The sequence below is a fragment of the Hylobates moloch genome, unplaced genomic scaffold, assembly GCF_009828535.3.
Source record: "Hylobates moloch isolate HMO894 unplaced genomic scaffold, HMol_V3 SCAFFOLD_32, whole genome shotgun sequence".
Classification (NCBI taxonomy): Eukaryota; Metazoa; Chordata; class Mammalia; order Primates; family Hylobatidae; genus Hylobates; species Hylobates moloch.
In genome coordinates this window covers 1627960-1641009 of record NW_026652307.1, presented here as the reverse complement: position 1 = coordinate 1641009, position 13050 = coordinate 1627960, and the positions used below count along the sequence as shown (strand labels likewise).

The 13050-nt window shown below is 32.0% G+C and overlaps 1 protein-coding gene across 4 annotated transcripts in view; it reads right to left on the bottom strand.

The window, feature by feature from the left end:
- The window catches only part of LOC116463292 (synaptonemal complex protein 2), a 100517-nt gene that overhangs the window by 44340 nt on the left and 43127 nt on the right, over window positions 1-13050 (bottom strand). For all 4 annotated transcript variants that reach the window (XR_009212019.1, XR_009212018.1, XR_009212020.1 and 1 more), the window contains 8 exons: window positions 8767-8894; window positions 7993-8029; window positions 4077-4147; window positions 3922-3979; window positions 3422-3477; window positions 2954-3011; window positions 2302-2470; window positions 17-54 (listed from right to left, as the gene is read on the bottom strand). Coding sequence is in view for 1 of the 4 variants with exons in the window: in XM_032146330.2 (XP_032002221.1) it covers window positions 17-54; window positions 2302-2470; window positions 2954-3011; window positions 3422-3477; window positions 3922-3979; window positions 4077-4147; window positions 7993-8029; window positions 8767-8894 (615 nt within the window). In the remaining 3 variants the exon portion in view is untranslated. The remainder of the gene's footprint in view (window positions 1-16; window positions 55-2301; window positions 2471-2953; window positions 3012-3421; window positions 3478-3921; window positions 3980-4076; window positions 4148-7992; window positions 8030-8766; window positions 8895-13050) is intronic.

Genomic DNA, 13050 nt, shown 5'->3' with positions numbered 1-13050 from the left:
AAACTTCTTGGCTTACCATTTTAGGGCTTGGTTGTCCCTTTTCCAAGGATGATCCTGCAATTCAGAAAAATAAGGTTAAAATTTCACAGTAAATAAGAATAGGCATTAAATTTATTAGAACATCATTTCAGCATATTTAAATTAAAATAATAAAAAATAGTAAGTTTTTAAAGCATTTGTTAGCATTTAATAAGTGAACCTCCATGTGGCCTCAGGCCACCAGGATACCAGCCCTCCTGACACCGTAATCTTCTCCTCACCTCTTCTGCTGAAGAATCTGGCCTCACAATACACTACTTTGGAAGCTTTTCCTTTCCCAGAACTTTTTAGTAGCCCAATTGTACCATATCTCTGATTGGCACCATCTTTAAACTCATTCAAAAATGTAATTTTCAAGAATTGATAACTTTTACTGTATAGTGTTTGGTATGATATGAATTGCCAGTTTTCCTCCCTCTCCTTTATTTTATAGAACTTTCTAGACATATAAGATAATATGTCAGCATAAGTTATAAAGTTAACACCTATAAATCCACCACTCAATTTAAGAACCAGATTGTGTATAATGCTGAATCTACTTACGTATGCTCTCTTACACCATCCTCCGTGTCCCTTCTGCTAAAAGGTAATTACTGTCCTGAAATCTGCAGGTCTTAGTTACTTGCTTTAAAAACAAGTTTTATTACACAGATATATATCTCTAAACAATATAATGAGATTTATAAAATATCATGTCCTGTATAATATCCTATGATTTATTTTCCATACATCACAATGTTATAAGATTTACCCATATTATTGATAGCAGCTTTAGTCCCACTTCCCTTTTTTGCCTTTCAACCATAATGTTATCTTTCCAAATATTCTCTGAAACCTAAGAAATAAGATTATCCAAGCAAAGGAAGCAAAGCTGTTTTGGAAGAAAGGTCCTCTAATCTTGGCAATAAGTCAACTCAAACACATTAACTTATAGTTACTCAATAATTTAAACAAAAGAATTCATACAGAATTTCAATTTCATAAGTTAAATTTTATAAATATTTAGTGATGACACTAACTTCTAACATCTTCCTGAGATCGCTAATCTTCTACTTTATGTTATAAATGTTTTTATTTGTACATCTTCCCAGTAGACTGTAAGCTCCCTGAGGGCATGTGAATCTTACTATATTTACCTTTGGCTGCTTCAAGGTTCAGACTATGATGCAATCTAGCCTCACCTCTCACCATTTTCCCGTAAATATGATTTATGTACCAAATACCTCAATACTGCATTCCCTGAATATACTATGCTATTCCATACTTGTCTCCCTTTTATATATGATAATCCTGCTGCTTTACTTCCTCATGTATCTGGTGACCTCTCACCTAAATTTCAAGATTCAGCTTCATTTCTAAACACATGCCAAAATTCACTTCTATTTTTAGGTAACTACTGGTTATTTTTAATCCTGAAATAAAATAAAAGCTGAAGCCTTTAAAATAAATATACATTTAATTGAAAAGCACAGAGTTAAGTCTTCTTTTAAAAATGCAACATATAAAATCTTTGTTTTAGCAAATGTTGAAATTGATGTTTAGCTATGAAAATGGTAATTCTCTCTAGCCAAAACTTATACCTGGAACTCTTACCAACTGCTTCAGGAGATTCACTATCACAAAGAGAAAGCAGAAGCCACCTTCTAGGAAAATACTTTGTGGAAAACTTAGACCCCAAAAAAAAAATCTGGAAGAAAATTGTTTTCCTTTTGATATATTTTCTGTGTCTATATAAATTCCTAAAAAAGGATGCGTGTTGGATGCAGCAAGAAGATGGGATATTTAGTAAAAAAAAAAAAAATATATATATATATATATATATATATACACACATACACATATATGTATTTTATACACACACACATATAAATGTAAACACATGTAAATATATATAGGCTAGTGTCAAAGTTCAAGCCTTGGTCTTAAAGGTGTTGGGTTCATGAGTACTTGGTATATTATTCACAATAATTAGCTAAATAACTGGATAATACTGGGCCATGAGTAGACAAGTGACGAGAATCATGAGCCAAGGATAATGATAAGTCATAATTTGTGTCCCTAAGGTCCTATTAAAAATAAAATTTAAATATAACTGTATTACCAAAATAAAACAAAAAACATAAAACTGTAGTGTTTTGTCCTAGCCATGAAAGTATGTAGTAATGAACAGTCTAAATACAATAAGCTTATATAAAGCATTTTAAATAATTGAAATAAATTGTAAAATCATTTGCAACATTTATCCAAAAGACAATTTCTTACTTGATTTTCCACTTTTATGATTCTTCACATTTTTATTTCTGCTATAGTCTATTAGCTGTGGTTTTGATTTTGGTTCTCTTAGCCAGCTAATATCAGTCTTGCTGTCATCACATCTGTACTCTGTTTCAGTATCACTAAACAGATTTTTCTTTTGATGATTTGTTATAATCTATAAAAAAAAGTTTGAAACGCATGAAGAAATACTACATCTCATTATGTCATGCAAGGTAAGTTAAACCAAAACAACAACAACAACAAAAAACAAAACCCAAAACAGGAAAACTTGTTGTTTCTTAACATCCTAATTTAGGATGGCATTAATAACCTGTCCAAGAAAGTCACTTGGAAAACCAGATCAGATAGTGATATTTGTATTTTGGTGTTGATGTTGTTAATTCAAAGTTAAATCAAAACAACTTATTTCCAGAGAGATATAACCTAATAGTATATACATTAAAAAAACTAAACGTGTCATTTCTTTTATTAGATGATTACAAATAGCTGAAGACCATAAGAAAATTCATAACAGGAATGTGGATAGTTGCATAAATAAAACAATCAAAATATTTTTGTTTTCTTGCTTTTGATAATCTGTAACATTAAAAATTAAGAGAAATACTACCAATAGACATATTGAGATATTATAACTTACTTTTTTATCTTTTGTTTTGACAGAAGATTTAAGTTCATCATGATTCCTTGGACCTACCCTTAAACAAAAATATGTATTAGTTAAAAAATACCCTTCATACTTGTTTTCTTAAGGTAACACACAATGGACAATTAGACCTGAGTTTTCAGTCTTAACTCTTTCACTAATTAACTATATTATTCTAGCCAAGCCACTTATCCTCTCTGACCTCAGTTATAAAATAACTATGTTGGATTAAAGAAGTACTAAGTCTTTTCAGCTTTATGATCTAGGATATACAACTAATATTCAAAGTGATGATAATTTGCATATTAAAGAGTAAATGCTGAAGTAACAGAATCATAATGGAAGTAATGACTAGCATTTTTATTCACTCTTCTCATTTGTTAAAAAACTTTAAGACTGGGAGGAGATATTTAAGAGTAAAAAAAGATTATCAGAATATTTTAATCTAATAAAAATACCTACAATCTGATCGACTTATCCGCACAGGCTTCTTTAGCTGTAGCTTGAAATTCTTGGATCTATATTGTAAATAAACATTAAAAAAAAAAAGAGGTGTCAGTGTCAAAATAAACAAGAATTAAAAGGAATAAACATAAAATCTAGTTCTGCTTTACAAAATCATAAGATTTGACATAAAATTAACTTTACTACAATATTTGTATTTGAAAATACAATACAGTAAAAATAAAATAGTTTTTTTTCATCAATAAGAAAGGTGATTTTCTTGGTAGTGAAGACTTTCTACCCCATAATTGCTTTTCTCTGCCTTATTCCAAAACAAAAATTAAAAAAAAAAAAGCCACCTAAATATACGTAGGCTGGTTATCCAAAATATTATTACATATTTCTTAAAAATTTTAAAGCATATGAGGATGCACATTAAAAACATGCTATCTAATAACTGCATGGTAAATACAATGTAACTTCTGAGTAAATACAAAGTATCTTGATTTTTAGCTTACTCCAAGTTTTATGATAGGGTCATCAGCTCCATTCAAATTAAAATTGTAAACATCATTCCTGTGAAAATGAAGAGCAATATTAGCTCCACTTAAAATAAATATGTGTAGTCTCTTCAAATATGAAGAAAATGAAAAATATTACAAAAAATACTTACACTGGGCATTCAGAAGTAACATTAACAAAAGTAGTCTTCAGTTTTCTGTAGCTTTTTTTCTGAACTTTTTCCTAAATACAAAAGAAGGTTATAAAAAAATCATTAAATGGCTAACAGGTATATGAAAAAATGCTCAACAGCACTAATCAGAAATGCAAATCAAAAAATGAGATGTCATCTCACCTCAGTTAAAATGGCTTGTACCAAAAAGGCAATAACAGATGCTAGTGAGGATGTGGGTCTCATACACTGTTGGTGGAATGCAAATGGTGGTACAACCACTGTGAATAACAGTGTGAAGTTTCCTCAAAAAACTAAAAATAGAACTACAGTACGATCCAGCAAGTTACTGAGTATATATCCAAAAGAAAGGAAATCAATACACAAACGAGGTATCCGCACACCCATGTTTACTGCAGCATTATTGAAACCTAAGTGTCCATCAGTGGATAAATGCATAAAGAAAATGTGGTATGTGTATATACAATGGAATAGTATTCAGCAATCAAAAAAATAATGAAATCCTGTCACTTGTAGCAACATGGATGTAACTGGAGGCCAAAGTAAAGTGAAATAAGCCAAACACAGAAAGACAAATATCACATGTTCTCACTCATACGTGGGAGCTAAAAAAGTAAATCTTATGGAGATAGAGCATAGAATGGTGATTATCAGAGGCCAGGAAGAGTAGGAAGGAGTAGGGGAGGAACTAAGGGATTAAAAACATATATATATTACCAGCGAAATGTACACTTAAAAATCATAAAGATGGTAAATTTTATATGTATATTTTACCTCAACAAAAAAACCTGTACATTACTCTATGTGGCAAACAAATAATGTGCATTTTTCAGTACACCAACATGGCACATGTATACACATGTAACAAACCTGCACATTGTGCACATGTACCCTAAAACTTAAAGTATAACAAAATAAAATAAAAAATAAATATTTTTCTAGTTGTGCTTCCACTAACATAAATCTTACATTTGTAACATTCTCCTTAAACTGAATAAAAATATATGCAAAATAAATTAAATCACCACCCATAAATATAATTGCACTCCTAGGGCTGGGCACAGTGGCTTACACCTGTAACACCAGCACTTTGGGAGGCCAAGGTGGGTGGGTCACCTGAGGTCAGGAGTTCAAGACCAGCCTGACCAATATAGTGAAACCGTCTCTACTGAAAATACAAAAATTAGCTGGGCATGGTGGCATGCGCCTGTAGTCCCAGCTACTCAGGAGGCTGAGACAGGAGAATTGCTTGAACCTGGGAGGCAGAGGTTGCAGTGAGCCAAGATCACGCCACTGCACTCCAGCCTGGGGGACAGAGCAAGACTCTGTCTCAAGAAAAAAAAAAAAAGATATCTGCATTCCTATGTTCATAGTAGTAGTATTTATAATAATCAAAACATGGAAACAAACTAAGTGTTCATTGACATATGAATGGATAAAGAAATTGTGGTGCGTGTATATATACGAAGAAATATTATTCGGCCTTAAAAATGGTATATCCTGAAATTTGCTATAACGTGGATGAACCAAGAGGACATTATGTTAAGTGAAAGAACCAGACAGAAAGAAAAATACTGCATGATCTCCCTTATATGTGGCATCTTAAAAAAAAAATTCAAATCTATAGAAATAAGATAATAAAACAGTGGTCACCAGAGGATGGCAGGAGGGAAGGAAAAAGGGAGACCAAAGGATACAAAGTTGCAGATATGTAGGATGAATTAAGTCTAGAGATATAATGCAGAACATGAGGACTATTAATAGTATTGTATAGTACACCAACTATATATAATACAGTATTGTATTATATAATAGGTTGTTGCACCAACCTATTATATTTGGGATATTTGCTAAGAGTAGATTTTATGTGTTCTTGCCACATACACACAATTAATTTGATTATAGTAACCATTTCACTATACCATGTTATACATCTTAGATATATACAATAAAAAAACACTTTTTTAAATATTGAAGACTTAAATAGTAAAAATATAATAGAAAATACTGTAAATCTAATAAAATCCTTTAACCTTAATACTTACTGATGTTGTATGTAAATAAATCACCTCCTTACTGGAATTCTATAAACTAAATTTTGGTGATGCCATGATCACAAACCAAGCATGCTTCTACTTTGTTTTGGACTCTCATTTGCTTTAAACTCTTAAACAGAAAACTTTGAGAGAGGCTAAGGTTTATGTAAAATCTCATGTAAAAGAGTCAAAAAGCTATTAATTAACTAGTATTGTTAGGAAAAAAATATGTGTTAAATTATTCATACAGCCTACAACTAAAAATATATTCAACCAGATCTCAAAGTAGTGAGGGCAAAAAAAGAAGTTAAATAAAATAACATTTAATAAATTAATTGTAATATACTGTATTAAAGAAATGTACTATGATTAAATATCACTAAATAATTGATTACTGATCAGAAATAATTAGTAAGTTCGAAATATTAAACCTAAAACATTAATTTCATGTTGTGATTCATCTTCAATTTATTTCTTTCGGTTATTTTATATAGAAGTATTTGCATTATTTTAAAAAGGTTATCTCTCAATATATTACTCCTCTGATCATTTATCTGACTTATCCTTCCCAGTATGATTTTTACCAGTGCTTGCATACATATGTTCATTCACCTGTTGAATCTTTTCTGTGCTGTTACAGAATATGTAAAAATGAGCAAAGATGTTAAAGAAGGTAAGCAAAAGGCAGCAATGGTACTATAGAGGATACAAAGGTGAGCACAAAAATATTACATAAAATACAAAGATGATTCAAAATAAAGTACAGTGAAAAAACAGAAGAAAAAACCCATGAGTAAAATAGCAAAAATAAATAAAAATTTAAAAGGTACCAAAACACTCTATTGTACAGATTCAGAATTCTTGCCAAATGGGTTTTTGAGTCAGGGCATCTTGGAAAGTTTTCATAAGGAAGGTACAAAGCAAGACTTGCAAAGAGAAATATTTTAATAATCAGATAAGAGGGTGAGAGAGCCTGCTGACTCAGTTCAAAGTTCATTGCAAAGGGAGAAGAAAAAGAGAATAAATACTTAGGAAAGACTTACTTCAGGAAACCTCAAGTTATGTTTCAGTTAAACATGACATGCCTAGAAAATTAAGAAACAAGACAATCTTTTAAAGGGACAAGTGAGCCAGTCTATGTTTCCATTTAATTCAATAAGCAACAGGGACCAAAAAAAGGTTTCTGAACACGAAAGTGACATGATTGGAGCTGTGTGCTTTAGAAAGAAAAAAAGCTGGTAGTGAATGCAATGTAAGGATTGACACAGAGAAGTGCTAGAGGCAAAGAAAATTATTAATACATAAAGCCTATTAACAATCCAGAGATTAGAAATCAGAACCAAAACTGGGCTAATAGGAGTTGGCCTCGACAGGAGAGAAAACATTCAAGAACTTATAGAGGGTGAACTTCAAAACTTGAAATATTCAGTGGACACAGAGAGCAACTGTGAGGAATTAGAAAAAAGATAATTTATATTATAAGCCCGGATAAAGAGTAAAGGTTTTTTTAAACAAAATTGGAACTTCAGTAGGATCTAATTGTTAGGAGAGATGGGATCGGCTATTAAAAAAATACACACACACACACACACACACACACACACGATAAGGATATACTGAATCATGTACCAAAAAGTAAAAATATTATGCTCATATATGTAAAAGAAGCTTTTTATTTGAAAAACAGAAGGTTGGAGGGCTATTTTGAGTACTTGCTATTAAACCTGTCAGTGGTTATCATTCATTTAGCAATATTCTAAAAACATCATATCAAATTCCATTTTACCACTATGCTATTTTAGTGTTTATGGTCAAATATTGAGTTTGACTACAGATTTGGTGAAGTAAATAACACCTACCTTACTGAGTTGTACAACAGGTTTGTTTGAAAAACCACTGTAAAAAAAGATTTTATCAAAATTGAAAAAGCAAATAAGTATCAATAGAATATTTTTCATAAGCCATTTTATTTACGATAAACCATATTTGTCACTAAATTTATATTCAACGTTAAAAATAACCAAAATGTAACAGTAATAGTCTGATAGTTTTGCTACTTCACTCACAGTAAATAGCACTTATAATAGAGCATTCGAAGCTGAATCATTAATGCAGCAGAAAGTGTGAATTTAAAATGAATGATTACACCATAAGAATCATTTATTCATGACCTACAGTAAGGCCAGAATTAACTTGAATTAACAACCTGATAGACTATAAATAGACATTTTGTAATAAACAATCTTTGGAAAGACTGCAAAAAATGTACTATTTACTACAAAAAAACTCATATCTGGTTAAATTTTGTATTTCGTTAAGCAGTGTATTTAAATATATTTATTTATTCATTACTAGATTAAGTACAGTGTCTACATCCTAAAGATTTTTAAAATGGTATGCTGTGTTGATGTGTTTTTTGATCCTATATAAAATGTAATTAGACAATATTTCAAATTTAGTTCCCTTCCTGTGTAATTTAAACACCTACTATTTATAAAAGTATTAAGTAACCATGTGTTTTCTACTGAAAAGTTACATTATCTGAACCTATGTTTAAAATTAACCTTTTCAAAATCGTGTAACATAGTTGTATCTGTCAGAAAAATATTCATGTCTGAAATTTAAGAACATACCTGTTAATCAAAGACTCCTTTAATTTTCTTGTAGACTTGATGTCATCTTTTGTTTTGTATCTTTTATTGATTTGGCTTATCAAGGATTCTGCTGCATTGGTAAATTCTTTCCCTTTTGACTTTTCTCTCTGAAAAAATTTGTAAGTTACTTTTAAACTCTACCAGTTAAACTTCAAAGGAAAAATAAAGGCTGAAAAAAACTTTTAAGATAAATTGGTTCTATTTATACCTGCAAAGAGAAATAGAGTCAACCAGTAAGTTTGAGCTTTGTTAGGCATTAAAATAACTCAAATTTTTTTTTTATTATACTTTAAGTTCTAGGGTACATGTGTACAACATGCAGGTTACGTATGTATACATGTGCCATGCTGGTGTGCTGCACCCATTAACTAGTAACTTACATTAGGTATATCTCCTAATGCTATCCCTACCCCCTTCCCCTACCCCACGACAGGCCCCAGTGTGTGATATTCCCCTTCCTGTGTCCAAGTGTTCCCATCGTTCAGTTCCCACCTACGAGTGAGAACATGCAGTGTTTTTTTGTCCTTGCAATAGTTTGCTGAGAATGATGGTTTCCAGCTTCATCCATGTCCCTACAAAGGACATGAACTCATCCTTTTTTATGGCTGCATAGTATTCCATGGTGTATATGTGCCACATTTTCTTAATCCAGTCTATCACTGATGGACATTTGGGTGGGTTCCAAGTCTTTGCTATTGTGAATAGTGCCACAATGAACATATGTGTACATGTGTCTTTATAGCAGCATGATTTATAATCCTTTGGGTATATACCCAGTAATGGGATGGCTGGGTCAAATGGTATTTCTAGTTCTAGATTCTTGAGGAATTGCCACACTGCCTTCCACAATGGTTGAACTAGTTTACAGTCCCACCAACAGTGTAAGTGTTCCCTTTTCTCCACATCCTCTCCAGCACCTGTTGTTTTTAACAGAACTGTACAGAGTGCTTTGTAGACATTTTTTAAAATGTTTCTACCCATAAGAATAAAAAACTGAAAAAAGGAGAAACCATTTCTTTGAAAAGATCAATAAAATTGATAAACCTTTAGTCAGGTTAACTAAGAAGAAAGAGGAAAAAAAACCAGAAATTACTATCAGAAATGAAAGAAGGGCCATCACTGCTGATCACATAGACATTAAAATAATAAGTCAATATTATGAACTCCATGCCCGCAAATGTCATAGGCTAGATGAAATGGACCAATTCCTTGAAGACACAATCTACCAAAACTTATGTAAACAGAAATAGATCATCGGACTAGGCCTATATCTATTAAAGAAATGGAATGAATACTTGATATCCTACCAAAACACCAAAAGGAGTTCACTTGTGAACTCTATCAAACATTTAAGGAAGAAATTATGCCAATTCTCCACAATCTTCTACAAGATAGAAGAGTAGGAACTACTTCCTAACTTAGTCTATGAGGCCAATATCCCCTTAATACCAAAACCAAAGACATTACAAACAAGTATAAGTACAAACCAGTATCTCCCATAAACACATACGCAAAAATCCACAACATCAGCAATATTAGCAAATCAAATCCTACAATGTATAAAAAGAATTATGCAACTATTACCAAGTGGAATTTATTCTAGGTATGCAAGACTGATTCAACATTTGAAAATTAATGTACTCCATCATAACAGGCTAATTTAAAATAATCAATCAACCAATATAAATTGATACACAAAAAGCATCTGACAAAATCCAACACAGATTCACGATAAAAAACCCTTAGCAAACTAGGAATAAATGGAAACTTTCTCAGCTTGATAAAGAACATCTACAAAAACAGCTACAGCCCTGCACATTGTGCACATGTACCCTAAAACCTAAAGTATAATAATAAAAATAAAAATAAAACAGTTACAGCTAACATCACACTTAATGGTGAGAAACGAGATGCTTTTCCTACTAAAATCAGAAACAAGGCAAAAATGTCCCCTCTCATTGCTTCTTTTTAACATTGTTCTGGAATTCTTAGCTAATGCAATAAGACAGAAAAAGGAAATAACAGGTATATTGATTGGGAAAGAAGAAATAAAACTGTCTTTGTTCACAAATGACCTCACTGTCTATGTAGAAAATCTCAAAGAATTAGCAACGAAACTACTGGAAGTAATAAGCAATTGTAGCAAGATTGCAAATTACAAGGTTAATATGCAAAAGTCAACCACTTTCTTATAAACCAACAATGAACAAGTGAAGTTTGTAATCAAAAACACAATATAATTTACATTAGCACTGCCAAAAGAAATACTTAGATGTATATCTAACAAAACATGTACAAGAGAAAAACTACAAGTCTGATGAAAGAAATCAAAGGAGATCTAAATAAATGAAGAGATATTCCACATATATGGATAGAAAGCTCAATACTGTCAAGATGTCAGTTCTTCCTAACTTGATCTATAGATTTAATACATTCCTAGTTGAAAGAACAAACAAGTGGAGCACAGGGGAGTGGTAGGGCACTGAAGCTATTCTGTGTAATACTGTAATGGTAGATATGTCACTTCACTACATATTTGTCAAAACACACAGAATGTACAACAAAGCATGAAGCCTAATGTAAACTGAGCACTTGAGCTAATAATCATTATGTATCAATAATGACTCATCAATTCTACCAAATGTACCACAGTGATGCAAGATGTTAATAGTAGGGGAATGGGTAAATGGGTATATGAGGAATCTCTATACTTTCTACTCATTTTTGGGACTAAAATTGCTCTAAAAATAATTTTTTTTAAAGTAAAAGGACTACAAAATAAGAATTATTCTCAGCATAACTTAGATAACTTAGTTTTAATAAACTCCAATAGTCTTCTTAAAGATACGAGGTCTGATTTTATATTTACTTTTCTCTGGTTATCAGGCATATAGGTTTTTTAATTGTAGTAATATACATAAAACTCTAGTAAACACAAAATTTACTATTTTAACCATTTTTAAGTCCATATGTTCTTATATATAATAGGTACTAAGTTATTAATGTCCCCTCCCTTAAGATTATCAGAGTGGTTTACTTGTCTTGATAGAAATGTACCAAAAATGAACCTTCTCCAAAATACTGTATGATTTCAGAAATTCCAGTATAATTGGAGCCAGCCTGGGAAATCTGTGCCACTGAACTACAGAGGTTACTCTGGGGTGATCCAATGAGTAGAAAGACAGTATCAGACAGATGGCTACCTTAGAAGACAGTTATCATCTAGCACCAATTAGAATGATGATCATTAAAAAGTAAGGAAACAACAGATGCTGGAGAGGATGTGGAGAAATAGGAATGCTTTTACACTGTTGGGAGTGTAAATTAGTTCAACTGTTGTGAAAGACAGTGATTCCTCAAGGATCTAGAACCAGAAATACCATTTGGCCCAGCAATCTCATTACTGGATGTATACCTAAAGGATTATAAATCATTCTACTATAGACACATGCACATGTATGTTTACTGTGGCACTATTCACAATAGCAAATACTTAGAACCAACCCAAATGCCCATCAGTGGTAGACTGGATAAAGAAAACGTGGCATATATATACCATGGAATACTATGCAGCCATAAAAAAGGATGAGTTCATGTCCTTTGCTGGCACATGGATGAAGCTGGAAACCATCATTCTCAGCAAACTAACACAAGAACAGAAAATCAAACACCATATGTTCTCACTCATAAGTGGGAATTGAACAATAAGAACACATGGACACAGGGAGGTGAACATCACACACTGGGGCCTGTTGGGGGGTGGGGGCCTAGGGGAGGGATAGCATTAGGAGAAATACCTAATGTAGATGATGGGTTGATGGGTGCCACAAACCACCATGGCACATGTATACCTATGTAACAAAACTGCACGTTCTGCACATGTACCCCAGAACTTAAAGTATAATAAATAAATAAATAAAATAAATAGGTAGGTAGGTAGGTAGGTAGGTAGGTAGGTAGAGACAGTGATTCATGGAACTGGTGGGAAATTCTAAATAGGATACAGGTAGTGACTCTATGAAGGACTGAAGACAATTTCTGAAAACAGGAAGTTGATTTTTTAAAAATCAGAGCACAGCTTAGAAAAGATTACTAGGTTTTGTGCTCCCAGAAAAAAAAAATGACTAGCTCAGGGAAATTATGTGAAATTATTCAAAATACCAAAGAAAGCAATTTAAAATTTAAATTTAAAGACAGATCTTTGGACAAAAAGAACCTTATTTCCCCTGGGACTGAGGGAAGTAAACAGCAGCTAAGATGAGA